Consider the following 17,500-nt stretch of genomic DNA (forward strand, 5'->3'; position numbering starts at 1 on the left):
GTCTTCAATAGAGAGATAGATTCAAAGTCCTGGGAGCCCCATTTATCCATGTGTCTTCAATAGAGAGATAGATTCAAAGTCCTGGGGAGCCCCATTTATCCATGTGTCTTCAATAGAGTGACAAAGTCCTGGGGAGCCCCATTTATCCATGTGTCTTCAATAGAGTGACAAAGTCCTGGGGAGCCCCATTTATCCATGTGTCTTCAATAGAGTGACAAAGTCCTGGGGAGCCCCATTTATCCATGTGTCTTCAATAGAGTGACAAAGTCCTGGGGAGCCCCATTTATCCGTGTCTTCAATAGAGTGACAAAGTAAGCCATGTTGTGCAGAAAACGCACCGACTCTTCCCGTGACAACGCAAAAAGTTTAACCCATTCTGGGCGGGAACCCCTTTTGGTGTTAGCATTATATTAGGCTTTAGCTATTGAAAAATAGCAGATCTACAAGCTCGTAGCACGCCACCGAGTGGCGCGCTACGAGCTTGTAGGTCTGCTATTTTTGAAAAATCGAAGAACGACTGACATAGAAACATAGCCTTTTCAGAAAACTGTCAGGATGTAAAAGACATTTTTAGAATCTGATCTCAGGTCAAAAAAGTTTAATGTGTCAAAGGCAGATTTTCTTTTCTAAATCTCCATCAGTGTGGTATTGAAGCTGCTCTGTGGTATGGAAGCTGCTCAGCCGGTGACACCAAGGAGCCTAATCATACCACATTCACACCAGCAGTGATTGTTTTCTACCACTGCATTTTTCTGCTAAATCCATGAGAACAAAACGTGATTATTTTAGGTGTATTTCGTTTTTTATGCTGTGTTCCCTATGTAATGTTATGTAAATGTATTCCACTGTTTGCCTGTCTGTTTTCCGTTTTGTGTTTCTTGTGAGGACTGCGGATGAAAATTATTATTATATTAATGCGTCCATGTGACGCATTAATATGCATTGTCCTGTCCAAATAAACAAATAAAGTAAGTAAAGTGTGAAACACCCACACCAAGTCTGTTGCAACAGTGCACTTGTACATGATAAATGGTGCATTTATATAGTGCCTTTATTATCCAAGGCACTTTCCAATGATTGTGCATTACGTTCACCCATTCACAGATTTCACACAGAGGAAACCATGCAGGAAACCAGACAAGGCCAACCTACTTCAACACTAAACTCTGGAGGTGCCCGGGATTGAACTGGGAACCTTCTGGTTCCCAAGCAGTCTGTACGGGTGCAGCATGTGTTCCAACATACCAAGAGTCCGACAGTCATTAGTCCGACACCCAAACACTAAACTAACCCAAACACTAAACTAACCCTAACCGCACGCGGACGCATGTCGCAGACGCAACGCATGTCGCAGACGCAACGCATGTCGTGGACCCAACGTGGTGATTTGCGCATGTCAGACTTTTGGTATGTCGGATAAACGTCTCCACCCCAAACGGTCGTTCTACGTCCGGAGCCACTGCCACCCCACGTCTGTCTTGCCACACTGCTGCAGCAGCAAAGATGAACTTCTACTAAGGTCTACTTTGCCGATCGACCTTTCGTTGGCTCCGCCTCGTGCCATAGTGAGGAAGGTGGCAGTTGATCCTCGCCATAGACTAAGGGCTGATTCATACTCCTATTTTAGAGCCGAAAAGTCGGTTCGGTTCGGTAGAGCCTACAATGTGACGTCATTTGAGGTTCGGCACTACAGCGCCAAAACAGCGGTAAAATAGGAGTATGAATCGGCCCTAAGACGATGCATAGAACATCGCCATTGTTTCAGAACGTCAGAAAGTCAAGATTTGCCAAGCATACAAATCTTAAAATGTGCAAAGATTTACACATTCACACACCTGACCGATAGCGGAGGAAACCATGCAAGGCACCAACCTGTTCATCAATATCAATTAGAGGTTTAGTGTATTGCTCAAGGACACTTCCAAACGAACCCAGGGGGAGCCAAGCATTGAAGTTGGCAGCCGCGGTACCTCCTGCAACTGAGGAGGTACCTCCTGCAACTGAGGAGGTACCTCCTGCAACTGAGGAGGTACCTCCTGCATCTGAGGAGGTACCTCCTGCAACTGAGGAGGTACCTCCTGCAACTGAGGAGGTACCTCCTGCAACTGAGGAGGTACCTCCTGCATCTGAGGAGGTACCTCCTGCAACTGAGGAGGTACCTCCTGCAACTGAGGAGGTACCTCCTGCAACTGAGGAGGTACCTCCTGCAACTGAGGAGGTACCTCCTGCCACTGAGGAGGTACCTCCTGCAACTGAGGAGGTACCTCCTGCCACTGAGGCGGTACCGCGGACAATGCTCTTTTTATCGCCCGTTTTAGTCAAAAAGGATTTTTTTACAGGTGTAAAGAAGAGGGTGAAAGTAATTTGTTATTTTTCACAATTTTCAGAAAGAGAAAAGGCAAAGAAGGGGACAGATATCTCCTATAGATTTATCTTTTCTCCTTGATTTCCCAGACCTACTGCTGTATTTCTCTGACAACAGAGAAAGTAGAGCCTGATTTTTTTTTCGGAAAACAGGGCGGCTCGCCGAACCGGGCCGGCACCCTGGACGCATTCCTGTGGGTCTGGAAGATCCGGGAACGCCTTAGGGACCCCCACACGGAGTTGCACCACTCACTTCACACAGGTGTGATTTTTACTTAATATTTGTGCACTGTTGTCACGCATGGAAAATAGATATACAAGCTCGGGGTGCTTGGAGATCAGATATTTTCGGTGCATGGCATGACACACAATGCTGAAACCATTATAAATCAGGCATTCTTCTGAGTACACAATGTCCTAGTATGAGCGAATAGGGGGAGGGGATCAATGTCACCCCAATGTTGACCCCGCAAAAACTCTACTGTGTCTCAAAGAATGTTATTGGCAGAATCGTGGAAAGTTTAAAATATTTGGCGGCCCCGCTTTTTTGGTGTTTGTTACAATTACCTGCTGTACAACACTTCACCTACAGTATGACGAAATAAATACATAAAATATAGCAAAGTGTACAACAGTGGTTCCCAAAGTGGGGTCCGGGGACCCCCAGGGATACATGAGGGAGTTCCAGGGGGGACCCATGCTAAATGATAATTTGTAACCAAATGGACCCTGACGGGTCCATTTGGTTCCATTTGTACACTCTCAGAGTTAAATTAACAGTGGTTTTACAATATAAATTGGGGTACCAGAGATAGAAATGCCATTAAATCGGGGGTCCGTGGCATAATGCGTGTGAAACTGGGGGTCCATGAAATTAATATGTTTCGGAATCACTGCTAGAGCCGTAAAAATCCTCCCTTATCGGGGTCACTGGCATATGTTTTCAAATGGGGGGTCCGTGGCCTAATAAATGTTGATTTGGGGGTCCTTGACAGGAAAAGGTTTGGGAACCACTGGTGTACAATTCTTCACCTATGACGAAATAAATGAATAAAATATATAAAGTGTACAGAACGTTCCCTAATGCAGTTCCAAGGGTAAGCTGTGTTGTTTTCACCCCATGAAGGAATTCGGCCACGCACCAAAACACCCGTAGGCCTCAGTGTGTCTCAAAGAATAACATCATCACTTCAGGATGTGAACATTACATAACTGCAGCCCCGTGTGGGTTTTGGAACCATACAAGTGTTTTATTTATTTTGTTTAGAGCATTTTTACATGTTTATGCTAATGTGTGTTTGTTTTGCATTGTGTTGTCTACCCCGAGCACACCGAGACAAAGTGCAATCAATGTTTCACTGAAATGCTAATAAATTATTGAATATTGAAGCTCGATGTTGAAATTATAATTAGCTCTGACTTTTGTCATGACACAGTTCTGCCAGAATGCACACACGTGCATGTGCATGTGCATGTGCGTGTGCATGTGCGTGTGTGCGTGTGCGTGTGCGTGTGCGTGTGCGTGTGCGTGTGCATGTGCATGTGCATGTGCATGTGCATGTGCATGTGCGTGCGGCACTGGAGTAAGTCAGGTCACGTCGTCAATAACCATGTGCTCTCAGACGGAAATGGTATTTGATCAATCACGACATGAACGTATATTTTTGAATTCCCATTTCCACTGAGCAGATACTGTAGCTAGACGGGCTTTGACAAATATGGTTTCCGGTAGGAGTTATACACGACTGCACATGCAACACGAAGAAAGTGTGTGTTTGGGGGATTTGATTTATTTCGAGTCATTTAATGAGACACTGTCATATAACAAAGTATACATCAGGCTTTTAGGAGGGAAATGTTTTAACACATTCTGTACGGGAACCCGTTTGTGTTTTAACTAAGCATTATGTTATACTTTAGCTATTGAAAAATAGCAGATCTACAAGCTCGTAGCGCGCCACTCGAGCTTGTAGGTCTGCTATTTTTGAAAAATCGTGAAAATGCGGCACAAATCTTTGAATATATATTCTTTCAGAGTGAACGTGTTTTTATTTCTACGTCAGGCCTAAATGTTTAAATTAAAATGTATGGGAGACAAAATGTCTGTCTGGAGAAACTAGGTTGTCTGAGCCACATAGAGCAGAACAGAGGATTTCAGGATCATGGTCCACTTTTGGAAATCTCCAAAGTGTTAGGCCAGTGTTTTCATGTTTTATCTGAAAATTGCATAACAGTATGAATTATGATGTTTCTTACAATTCAAGAGGACTTGCTCTATAAAAAATCTAATAAAAAAACATGAAAACACAACAACAATAAAAAAAAGTTTCTATTACTCCTGGTAAAGTTTGGATGCTCTTGGGAGGAATGACATCTGGTGCCTTTGCATATGAGTTCACTTCAAGGGAAAAGGCCCGCTCTACTCAGACAGTTTTATATAGTTTCAGGCGTGTGCTGGGTGCAGATTCACAATGAACATATAGAAAATGAATAAAATCTGCACTTCCAGTCGAGTAAGAGTCTTTGTTTAATGGTGATAGTGCTCCGCAGCAGCAGTCATACCAGACAGACAAACGTGGTTCGGCGCGCAGGCCTTCGTCAGTGTCAAAATTCTTGCCTTTGCATATGACTCACAGGTTGAGTGCGTGTTTTCCCATTCCTTAGATTGAAGTGATTGAGTGTATTTGTAAACAGGCTCTGAATCATTGGACTGGTCCCTTCTCTCAATAGTCGATTTAATTCTCTTAGATTGGCCTCCCCTTTCCTCGTCTCCAGAGTAGGGAAGGAATTAGTTGGTATGCCAATGATGTGGCAGCACCTTCTCTGCAGACATTCCGCTCTACTGCCTGGGTGTTCAAAACGATTGGTCTGTTTTGAGGCTCCCTGAGACTAACAGCCAGGTCCTTTGTTTTACAGCATTGTCTGCAAGGCAGTAGGTCTGACTGCAGGCTGTAGGTCTGACTGCAGGCTGTAGGTCTGACTGCAGGCTGTAGGTCTGACTGCAGGCTGTAGGTCTGACTGCAGGCTGTAGGTCTGACTGCAGGCAGTAGGTCTGACTGCAGGCTGTAGGTCTGACTGCAGGCTGTAGGTCTGACTGCAGGCTGTAGGTCTGACTGCAGGCAGTAGGTCTGACTGCAGGCTGTAGGTCTGACTGCAGGCAGTAGGTCTGACTGCAGTCTGTATGTCTGACTGCAGGCAGTAGGTCTGACTGCAGGCTGTAGGTCTGACTGCAGGCAGTAGGTCTGACTGCAGGCAGTAGGTCTGACTGCAGGCTGTAGGTCTGACTGCAGGCTGTAGGTCTGACTGCAGGCAGTAGGTCTGACTGCAGGCTGTAGGTCTGACTGCAGGCTGTAGGTCTGACTGCAGGCAGTAGGTCTGACTGCAGGCTGTAGGTCTGACTGCAGGCAGTAGGTCTGACTGCAGGCTGTAGGTCTGACTGCAGGCTGTAGGTCTGACTGCAGGCTGTAGGTCTGACTGCAGGCAGTAGGTCTGACTGCAGGCTGTAGGTCTGACTGCAGGCTGTAGGTCTGACTGCAGGCTGTAGGTCTGACTGCAGGCTGTAGGTCTGACTGCAGGCAGTAGGTCTGACTGCAGGCTGTAGGTCTGACTGCAGGCTGTAGGTCTGACTGCAGGCAGTAGGTCTGACTGCAGGCTGTAACAGGGATCCCATGAGATGTTCAATGAGAGTCAAAGCATCTGCATATTTTATTGGTTCAACACTAGGTGATGAACAGGGATAAACTGCCTCTGGCATATGCTTCAGACTAAGCATGTATACTTTAATGATCAATCAATCCATGGTGTTCTAACTTGGGTCAATGGAGTGAACGTAGCATGCCTTAAGTGGCTATAGGTATGACAAACCCTTACCCTAACCATAACCGCAAGCACGACGCTAAGGTTGGGCGATATGCCAATGTTTTTCAATCGCCCATCGTCTGTCCAAAAATCGCCGATGGACGATATATTCGGCGATTGGACTCGTACATTCGCGATTGACGATAGATTCGTATCGTTACCCAACCCTACACGACGCAACGCATGTCGGACCAAACGCACTGCCGCGGAACTGAGCGGCAGTCGAGTGTCGTAAGCCCCCCCAGTTTCCCCGGCAGCTGCCGCCCCTTCTCCTGGCAGCGCCGCGGCTGTACAAGATGGAGTGGCAGTGGAGGGATATAATCCTCCGGCACATGCCGCCCCTCCCCCCCGGCAGCGCCGCGGCTGTTACCGGCAGTTTACCGGCAGTTGCTGTGGCTGGAGCGCGGCTGCCGAACGGACCGACAGAGCAGCGGAACGGAGCTGTCATAATCCATCCACCTACTCTGGCAGCTGCCGGTCCTCGATCCCCCCGGCCGGATTATGCACTCGCTGCTTCTGACTGGATGGAATAGTGTGTTCCTTCCACGCGCTACATCCAACCGGGGAAACTCCCCCCCCCCCCCCCCCCCCGTCAGATGAAAAGAAGTGGCCTCCTCGTGCATTGAAGGAAACATGAGGTCAGTCCGTTGCTCTCCCCAGGTTGGCAGAGGAAAATGGATGACTGTTAATTTAATAAGACTCTGAACCACTAATTGCTCCTGATGTGCAGGTTGGTGCCTTGCATGGTTTACTCCGGCATCGGTGTATGAATGTGTGTGTGGATGGGTGAATGTAATGCACAATCTACGTAAAGCGCCTTGGATAAAGGCGCTATATAAATGCACCATTTACCATAAGGTGAGAGAAACAGAGAATGGAGATCATGGGAGAGTCAATGAGAGACAGAGAAGAAAGCAGCAAAGGGAAAATAAAGGTTTCATGGGAGAAGATATTATGGCCAGTGGGTAAAAAGATAACGTAATATCACACATAAGGTCACGGCGGCCTGGAATAATGGTTCCGGCATAACTTGATATTTAAACCCACCACGTTTCTAACCCCTCCCAGTCCATTACAGATCACCACTGGATCTATACTGTATCTTCTGCTGATGTTCACCTCATTACGTAGGGAGTTAATTAAACAGGTGTAGCATATTGTGATGATATTGCATCTTTTCTTTTTTCCTCGCCAAATTAACTGTAATCCCCAGAGAGCGGCTAAAGATAGAGATAGAGGGTGAGGAGACTAATCACAACTCATGGGAAAACAGAGGGAGGAGAAGAGAGGCCAAGGAGAGGAAGAGAGACCATGTGGGCAAAAAATAATCATAAAAAAATGGAGAGGAATATAAAGCTGGAGAGGGAGAGTATAGGGAGGATGGGAGTGATAGACAGAGGGAGAGTATTAGGGAGGATGGGAGTGATAGACAGAGGGAGAGTATAGGGAGGATGGGAGTGATAGACAGAGGGAGAGTATAGGGAGGATGGGAGTGATAGACAGAGGGAGAGTATAGGGAGGATGGGAGTGATAGACAGAGGGAGAGTATAGGGAGGATGGGAGTGATAGACAGAGGGAGAGTATAGAGAGGATGGGAGTGATAGACAGAGGGAGAGTATAGGGAGGATGGGAGTGATAGACAGAGGGAGAGTTTGAGAGGGATATTCAAGATTTAGAAGGGTTTATTCGCCACTCATTCATACAGGTACAAGCAGCGACATGTTGGGTGTGACATGTTCCGCAAGACTGTGCAACAATACAACGTGACAACAAGATAAGGGGGAGCGGTAGTAGTGTTGATTTATAGATAATGGAATTCATGAATGAACACATACTGCTAGATTTCCTTTGCCTTAAATTTCTCAACATTAGAAAAGGGGCAGCGGTGGCCTAAGGGTTAGAGGAGCGCCCTTGTTGCCGAAAGGTTGCCGGTTCGATTCCCCGGACGGGCAGGACAAATCTGGTTGGGGTAGTGATTGTCATCACTCACCCAACACCGCTGAAGTGCCCTTGAGCAAGGCACTGAACCCCCAACTGCTCCCCCTGGAGCTGCCTAGTGGCCAACATTATAAGACTGTGGTTGTACTGGTCAGCTCCCAGGTTTTAGTGTGTGTGTGTGTGTGTGTGTGTGTGTGTGTGTGTGTGTGTGTGTGTGTGTGTGTGTGTGTGTGTGTGTGTGTGTGTGTCTGTGTGTGTTTCTATGTGCAGGGCGTTGCTGAAAATGAGCACCTGTGCTCAGCTACTTCCCTGTGTAAATAAAGAAAAAAAAAAGAAATCAAGAATTTCACACCTTGTTTCCCAGATGAAAATAACAATTCTGCTTCAAGCAGTATACCTTGTTTTCTATTCACATAGTGTACTGTGCAATACACCTGTTGTACGACCTTCAAGTTACAAACAAACATCAAACATCAAAAAAACTAATCATTTTTATAAAAAAAGAACATTGACACTTCTTCTGCCTTAGGCGGTCAAACCAAAACAAATCTTGTCATCGACATGCTGCTAACAAACAATATGTCTGGCTTACACGGAGGCGTGACACACTCTAAGGTGCTAGTGAGCTCTCCACCGGCACACTGCCATATGGAAACTGACACGGAAAACGAAATACAACTTCCAGCACAATACTTTGAGCAAAATAAATTCAATATGACAAAAATATAGTTATGATAGCAGCTATACACACAACCATGCTTTCAACCATGCATGTGTTGATATATTGTATGACACACCGCATGATGGACAATGCTGCACAAAGCACTTTCATGTGACGAAATACAAATAAGACTATCAAGGAAGCTATATGAGTGAAGTTTGCTTTTGGTCCAACCTTGGCTTTGCATTATCTGCCTCCACCGCCTCTGTGAGTGTGCAACAGGAAGGAGCCGTTCCAATTCCATTCAATAAAGACAAATAAAAGGCAAAGCAACAGTGGAAAACACTCCAACACACACTTGCCTTTTGGAAACAGCAAAAAGCTCACCTTCTCAAATATGGGTTTGTTGTTGTTGACGTCATCGACCCCAACGATGACGCATGCGGTGGATGAGAGGGGGTGGGGCCCACCAGAAGCGTTGTCATCGGTGGCCGTCACATTCAGGACATACTCCAGACCTTGGAGCTTTGGCGGAGGGGTGGAGCGCAGACGAATCAACCCTGCAAAGACCACAGAGAGCCATTATAAACCTGTGTACAGGATGACATGCACAGAAGGTTGCACATTAAATGAAAAGGGTGCTAAATAGCACTAAGCAGGTGGAACCTCTTTTGGTGCCACAGTATGTAATTAATACTAATTATGTAAAAAAAAAAAAGGCTGGTTTCTAAAGAACCATCCAAACTAGGGTTTAAAAGGTTCTTCCATTTAGATCCAAGCGTCCAAAGTGTTTATTTGTCACTCATTCATACAGAAATATAAATATTACTAATAGTGTGGCATGTTGCACAAGATTCCAAATAACACAATATATCAAGATAAATTCTAGACTAACAGAACAAAAGAAAGATAAACTGAGAAGTTGCTAAGTACATAAATTGCAACAGCTCTGATTTTGTGACACAATTCATGCACACGTTTACTGAACAGGAAATAGCAGAACACTTTTCCTTGGCATCGGAAAGCCTACAGTATATATATCAAAAGTGGTTCCTTGAGGAGGTTCCAAATGGACCCTTAATAGTTAGAGAAAATTAGCTAAATGTGTGGCAAATCTGCAAAAAAAATGCTTACCACTAGCTTTCTTCACAAATGTGTTCATAAAGGTGTCTACAATCACATATAAATTTGTTCCAACCCAACTCCCTTGGGAAACTTTGTGACAGCTGCTGAAAGTTGGGGTACCATAAACATAAAACACCAATATAAGGCACAATTCCCAAGATTTCATTATACTTTAAGTAGCATGTGACGTGTCAAACTAGGGGGTTTTCATGATGCTGAATCCATTCCAATAATTAGTTTTGCACGAAAACACCTCTTGGGCTAAATTCGGCCATAGCCACTTGCCCAAATGTGCCCAAATGTGCTGACCTCATCACATTTGTGATGACGGCTATGCCATTTTTAGGCGAAGGAGTGTTTTTTGTGCAAAACTAATGCTTGCAATGGATTCAGAATAATGAAAACCCCCTAGTTTGACATGTCACATGCTACTTAAAGTATAATGAAATTTGGAATTGTTTTGCCTTATATTGGTTGTTAATGGTACCCCAACTTTCAGCAGCTGTCACAAAGTTTCCCAAGGGAGTTGGGTTGGAACAAATTCATAAGTGTCTACAATCACATATTATGTGATTGTAGACACCTTTATGAACACATTTGTGAAGAAAGCTAGTGGTAAGCATTTTTTTGCAGATTTGCCACACATTTAGCTAATTTTCTCTAACTATAAGCCAAATTCCAATAGCCAAAATCTGGGCCACTCCAGCATGGTGGTGTTACGGTGAAATTGGTGACCTGCTGAAATATGTGACAATCGTGTAGTAGACAATCGCATGAAGTCAGTGTCCGAACTAAAATCATTGCTGGTTTGTTGATTAGCAGAGTTCAAAATAGAGGAATTTAGGCCACGTATTTAAATACCTCCATGTGAGTTATGTGAACAAGTCCACAAGATGGTCACACATTTCAGCAGGTCACCAATTTCACTGTAACACCGCCATGCTGGAGTGATCGAGTGTGAGTGAGCGAGTATCAGGGCTGGACTGGCCACAGGTCGTACCGGGCATATTCCCGGTGGGCCGCGACCGTAGGGGGCCGTCATGATAAAAAAAAAATGACAGGCCGGCAGGCCAATAGGCGACAGGCCACCAGGCGTGCTGCCATTCTGCCAGTGCCATCATGATAATTTCACTGTATTGTATCAGTGAGTGACAAATAAACCCTCTACAAAGGGTTGTGTAGTTGTCTGTTGGTTTGTATAATTTATGTTGTTCTGTAAAAGTGGTGGTATTAGGGCTTGTTTGTTTGTGTGTGCCTCGACAGAGTGGGCGGTAGAGTTTCTGCTATCTGCGCGCTGGTTGTGGTGGGCCGGTCTGGGCCAAATGAATGCGAAAATGACCGGGCCAAATTTTTGTCCCAGTCCAGCCCTGGCGAGTATAGCCGAGAGTTGGGGTATTGGAATTTGGCTTTACAGTTCTGAGAGTGTACTTATTGGAACCAAAAGGAACGCTTACAAGTTAATTTGGTTCCATCTGTACACTCTCTGAGTATGAAATGAAAATGTTTGAGAAACCACTGGCATAGTCAACGAGACAACGACGCACTGTGAGCTTGTGAGTCCTGTGCAATGAGCAGTGTTGATTTTGGCAGCACATTTTGATTTTAGTCTTTTAGTCTTAGTCTTTTGAATAGTTTTAATTTAGTATTAGTCACATTTTAGTCACCTGGAATATTTTATTGTTAGTCTAGTTTTAGTCGTTAAATGTATTTTAGCTGGCCTTGATGCCGTCGTATAGTGGCTGATTTTACACAGCGCGACGCGACGCGGTGTGAGCTTGTAGATCTGCTATTTTCAGCATGCAACCAAGTGTAAAATGACTTATACTGGATCTCTTGTCCACTAGTTCCTCCCTAACATTTTTATTTGATGACGAAATTGTCAATATATTTAGTCTTAGTTTTAGTCACCATAGCTTAGTTTTCATTTAGTTTCCATTTAGTTTTCGTCAGTGAAAAAAGGTAGACGACGGACAGTTTTCGTCATAGTATTAGTCGACAAAATCAACACTGGCAGTGGGGTGCCTTGTTTGCGTTAGAGTTAGCCAGGCTACTTCCATTGTGTGTGTGTGTGTGTGTGTGTGTGTGCGTGCGTGCGTGCGTGTGTGCGTGCGTGCGTGCGTGCGTGCGTGCGTGCGTGCGTGCGTGCGTTCATATATTGTTTCCATTTTATTATTATCCTGTCTGTGTGTGAACTCCAGCAATCATAGCATTTGTCTACTATTTTTATTTTTATTTCCTGAGTTGATGTTTGGCAACACATACTGTAATGTCCAATTGTTTGTCTTATTGCTTTCTGTATGTCTCTGTCTATTCTTGTTCATGAAAAATGAATACAATTTAAGTAAAAAAAAAAAAATAGAAGTTATCCAGGCTCAGCCCATTAGTTGCCACTCTCCCCTCGATGTGTCTTTTTGCACATGAGATTGAGATTAAAGGCTCCTTTTCCTGTCAACGATACAGAACATCAGAGGCTGCGGGACGAGCAAGAAGCAGCCTGTGATGTACAGTACAGTAGGGGAAGTACAGTACAGTACAGTACAGTACAGTACAGTACAGTACAGTACAGTACAGTACAGTACAGTACAGTACAGTACAGTACAGTACAGTACAGTACAGTACAGTACAGTAGGGGAAGCCCACCTAGGCAAGAAGCAGCCTGTGATGTACAGTACAGTACAGTAGGGGAAGTACAGTACAGTACAGTACAGTAGCGGAAGCCCACCTAGGCAAGAGAACACGCAAGTGTTTGTTTCATTACCCAGTTGTCTTCCTATTCATCACTTTCAGTGCCCTTGATTAAAGACTACCCAGCTTGCAACACCCAGACGCCAGATCACCTGACATCCCATCTCACTTGTGATCTTGGCCGCTCGCAGAGAGGAGGGGAGATTGCAGGGGCCCTTGGCTCCCTATATAATGACAAAGCGTGAGAAAGACAACGCAGTGCCGACGTGCTGCAAATAAGCTGGGCACCGGGAAGCGTATGCCGCAGCTTAAATGTCAACCTTGTTTACAAATACGACACCAACTGTAGCGGGTTTACTCAATGAGCCAGCGTTCTTCCTAGGAACTGGGGAGCCGTACGGCGGCTTCTTCCACGCACCCGCCGGGGGATAATAGCCCGCGGCGTTCTCATGCGGCGCGGAATACACAAATGTTGAACTACACAAAAAAACCGGGGGGCGGGCGGTGCCTTTATGCAGACTGTAGATTGACGGGTGGTGCCTTTATGCAGACTGTAGATTGACAGGTGGTGCCTTTATGCAGACTGTAGATTGACAGGTGGTGCCTTTATGCAGACTGTAGATTGACAGGTGGTGCCTTTATGCAGACTGTAGATTGACAGGTGGCGCCTTCATGCAGACTGTAGATTGACAGGTGGTGCCTTTATGCAGACTGTAGATTGACGGGTGGTGCCTTTATGCAGACTGTAGATTGACAGGTGGTGCCTTTATGCAGACTGTAGATTGACAGGTGGTGCCTTTATGCAGACTGTAGATTGACGGGTGGTGCCTTTATGCAGACTGTAGATTGACAGGTGGTGCCTTTATGCAGACTGTAGATTGACAGGTGGTGCCTTTATGCAGACTGTAGATTGACAGGTGGTGCCTTTATGCAGACTGTAGATTGACGGGTGGTGCCTTTATGCAGACTGTAGATTGACAGGTGGTGCCTTTATGCAGACTGTAGATTGACGGGTGGTGCCTTTATGCAGACTGTAGATTGACAGGCGGTGCCTTTATGCAGACTGTAGATTGACAGGTGGTGCCTTTATGCAGACTGTAGATTGACGGGTGGTGCCTTTATGCAGACTGTAGATTGACAGGTGGTGCCTTTATGCAGACTGTAGATTGACGGGTGGTGCCTTTATGCAGACTGTAGATTGACAGGCGGTGCCTTTATGCAGACTGTAGATTGACGGGTGGTGCCTTTATGCAGACTGTAGATTGACAGGTGGTGCCTTTATGCAGACTGTAGATTGACGGGTGGTGCCTTTATGCAGACTGTAGATTGACGGGTGGTGCCTTTATGCAGACTGTAGATTGACGGGCGGTGCCTTTATGCAGACTGTAGATTGACAGGTGGTGCCTTTATGCAGACTGTAGATTGACAGGTGGTGCCTTTATGCAGACTGTAGATTGACGGGTGGTGCCTTTATGCAGACTGTAGATTGACAGGTGGTGCCTTTATGCAGACTGTAGATTGACAGGTGGTGCCTTTATGCAGACTGTAGATTGACAGGTGGTGCCTTTATGCAGACTGTAGATTGACGGGTGGTGCCTTTATGCAGACTGTAGATTGACGGGTGGTGCCTTTATGCAGACTGTAGATTGACAGGTGGTGCCTTTATGCAGACTGTAGATTGACAGGTGGTGCCTGTATACTGTTGATGGTGAGCGATGATAGAGCAGCTCTTTGTGAAATTGAATTGAAAGGCTTGGTTGACAAATGTCATCATATGTAGCACCTGACAACATTTCTTGCCGGTTTCAGATCAAAGGCTGAATAAGAAAAGATAAACCGTGAAGACAACAAACAAACAAACCGAACAGAGGAAGCTCAGAGGAACATTCATCTCTGTAAATGGCAAAACAACAAAATAAAAATTATAATAAAAAACAAATATTATGAACACAATAATGGAAATCATTATACAATGGGGAATTTACAGTATATAGCACGTTTATCCAACGCGCTTTAGAATGTGCATTACATTAATACCCATTCTGGGCGGGAACCCCTTTTGGTGTTTTAAGCATTATGTTATACTTTAGCTATTGAAAAATAGCAGATCTACAAGCTCATAGCGCGCCATCGAGTGGCACGCTACGAGCTTGTATGTCTGCTATTTTTGAAAAATCATGAAAATATTTTTTTCAGAAAACTGGAGGATTTAGAAGATTTCTTTTTAAATGTTGAGGTCAGGCCTAAATGGGTTAATACCCATTCTCACACACACACACACACACACACACACACACACACACACACACACACACACACACACACACCCCTTCACTTCTTCAATCTGATCTCAGGTCAAAATGGGTTAATACACACACACACACACACACACACACACACACACACACACACACACACACACACACACACACACACACACACACACACACACACACACACACACACACACACACACACACACACACACACACACACACACACACACACACACACACACACACACACACCCTTCACTTCTTCAATCTGATCTCAGGTCAAAATGGGTTAATACCCATTCACACACACACACACACACACCTTCACACAGAGACAGCTGAGGAAACCATGCAAGGCACCAACCTGCTCATCAGGAGAAGTTAAGGGGATCAGTGTAACACTGACCCAGGGGGGGAACCGGAGATGGTACCAGGAAGGAACCCTCTGAGTCCCAACAAGCCACTGCTTTGCTTTCAGAGCCACACTGACGCCCAAAGGGCCCCATTAATGACAGCAGGCTCACAGGGCTACACAAGGCTCTGGGGGGACACGCACGCACTCACGCACGCACGCACGCACGCACGCACGCACGCACGCACGCACGCAACCTCTCTTTTTCCCATCCCGTGCCTCAGTGCGTGTTTGAGTCATGAGTCAAACACGGACGGGAAGCTTTGCGAGCTTCTTGTAAACCGGCGGCTACTTTCTCCACACAACACCGCTGGATGATGGAGCATAATAATAAGCTTCACTCTTCATTACGTGTGTGTGTGTGTGTGTGTGTGTGTGTGTGTGTGTGTGTGTGTGTGTGTGTGTGTGTGTGTGTGTGTGTGTGTGTGTGTGTGTGTTGGGGGGGGTCTCAGAACAGACAGACATCACAGTCATGATGTCACACCAAAACATCAACACAAATAACCAAATGAACACCAATGACACCGCCGTCCAACAACATAATCTCGCAAGTCGCACCGCATACAGTATCTGTATCTGCATCTCATATTCAAATTATTACATAAAATCAGATCTGTCTGAAGTGAGTGGTGCAACAGCGCCCCCTGGGACACAGCCAGGGACGGACATTGCTGTTCCTTGGAGTGGCTGCACCACTCAAAACCTATAGGCTAGGCCTGGGCCGTGGCTCAGCGGTCCAGGCACCTTGGCTGGTAATCCAGTCTGGCAGTGTGCCGCGGGTTCGACTAAGCAAAGCAAAGTTCTTTGTTTACCCAGGGTGAATGGACTAAGCTCGACGAACTTGTTTACAGCCAGACCCTGCTCATAGAACATTTCATGGTAGGGGTTCAATGTCTTGCTCAAGGGCACTTCAGCGGTGGTAATTTTAACGTGCCGGTCCGGGGATTCGAACTGGCGACCTTCCGATAACAAGACCGCTCCGCAAACCGTTCGGCCAACGCTGCCCCCCGACTCCAGATCCCGACGGCCTTTACTGCATGTCATCCCCCCCATCTCTCTCCCCATTTCCTGTCAGCCTACTGTCTGTCCATCCATAAAAATAAATGCGAAAGCCACACAAAAAAAGTCATAAAAAAAAAGAAAAAAACTATAGGCTAATATACCCGTCACACCCAGGTGCGTCCAGGGAAATCAACATAGCAATAATCAGATTCACTACTTTGAAACCTAATTTTCACAACTTTGAATCATTCCGATGTAGCTGTTTCTGTATCAACAAGGTGAGAAATACATATTGCTTTATAAGTCTTTAAGTCTGGTTGTGGCCCCAAGCACTGCAACGTGGCCCACTGTGGCCCTATTTAAATTACGGATTTTAATATCACTCCAAGTTTGTGCTACAAGCCATTTGTGTGGCTTGGATTCCTCCAACACTCAAGGTAAACTCATACAAGATAATCAGGGTGAATTTAGGTCGGTATGAGAAAGCGACAAAACATATGCAAATCCTGCACCTACTAGGCTGGGTGCTGCAGGATCAAAGGTTCAACACGTAGTGAAAATAAATGAAATCTGCGCACCAGTATAATATACTCCCGTTGGCAGACATTATCTGGTAACATTTGGAGCCACAAGGCTCTGCCTCAGACGTGGGTGGAACATCCACCGTTCTCCATTCTAGCCTATAGTAGCCTGACCTGAGAATGCAAGGTTTAGTTTGTCTGGAATGTCTGTCTATTGTGAGTGAATGGAATGCCTGACTGGAGAAGAAACAACCTATTCTGGGTGCATCATTTTTATCCCACGATTTTGCAACCCAGTTTTTTCACCCAGTGTCAATTATCTAATGTAATCCTACAATTACAATTTACAATTTAGGAATTTAGCAGACGCTCTTAATCCAGAGCGATTTACATTAAGCAGTAACAAAAGCATGGCATACATCACATATATAAAAAGTAGTTATCATGAATCATGCGTAGGCTAAGAACGTAACAGTGGAGTATCTATGTAAACTATACATACTATACTATATAATATATTATACATGTGTACTATAAAGTGCTATGACTACATAAAGTGCAATTCTAGAGCTGTCTACGTAACAAGCTATAAGTCTGTTTAAAATACTATCTAAGTCTACATAATGTGCTAATCCTGGGCACTACACTTCCTCTGCCA

General features: G+C 45.3%; 1 protein-coding gene across 1 annotated transcript in view; it reads right to left on the reverse strand.

Annotated features, from left to right (window-relative positions):
• LOC306923243 (neural-cadherin-like) overlaps positions 1 to 17,500 on the reverse strand; it is a gene marked incomplete at its 3' end in the record, with an annotated part of 255,371 nt that overhangs the window by 86,448 nt on the left and 151,423 nt on the right. The window contains exon 8 of the mRNA XM_079501275.1: positions 9,209 to 9,381. Coding sequence (XP_079357401.1) covers positions 9,209 to 9,381 — 173 coding nt within the window. The remainder of the gene's footprint in view (positions 1 to 9,208; positions 9,382 to 17,500) is intronic.

This window comes from Electrona antarctica, assembly GCF_951216825.1.
Source record: "Electrona antarctica genome assembly, chromosome: 5".
NCBI lineage: Eukaryota > Metazoa > Chordata > Actinopteri > Myctophiformes > Myctophidae > Electrona > Electrona antarctica.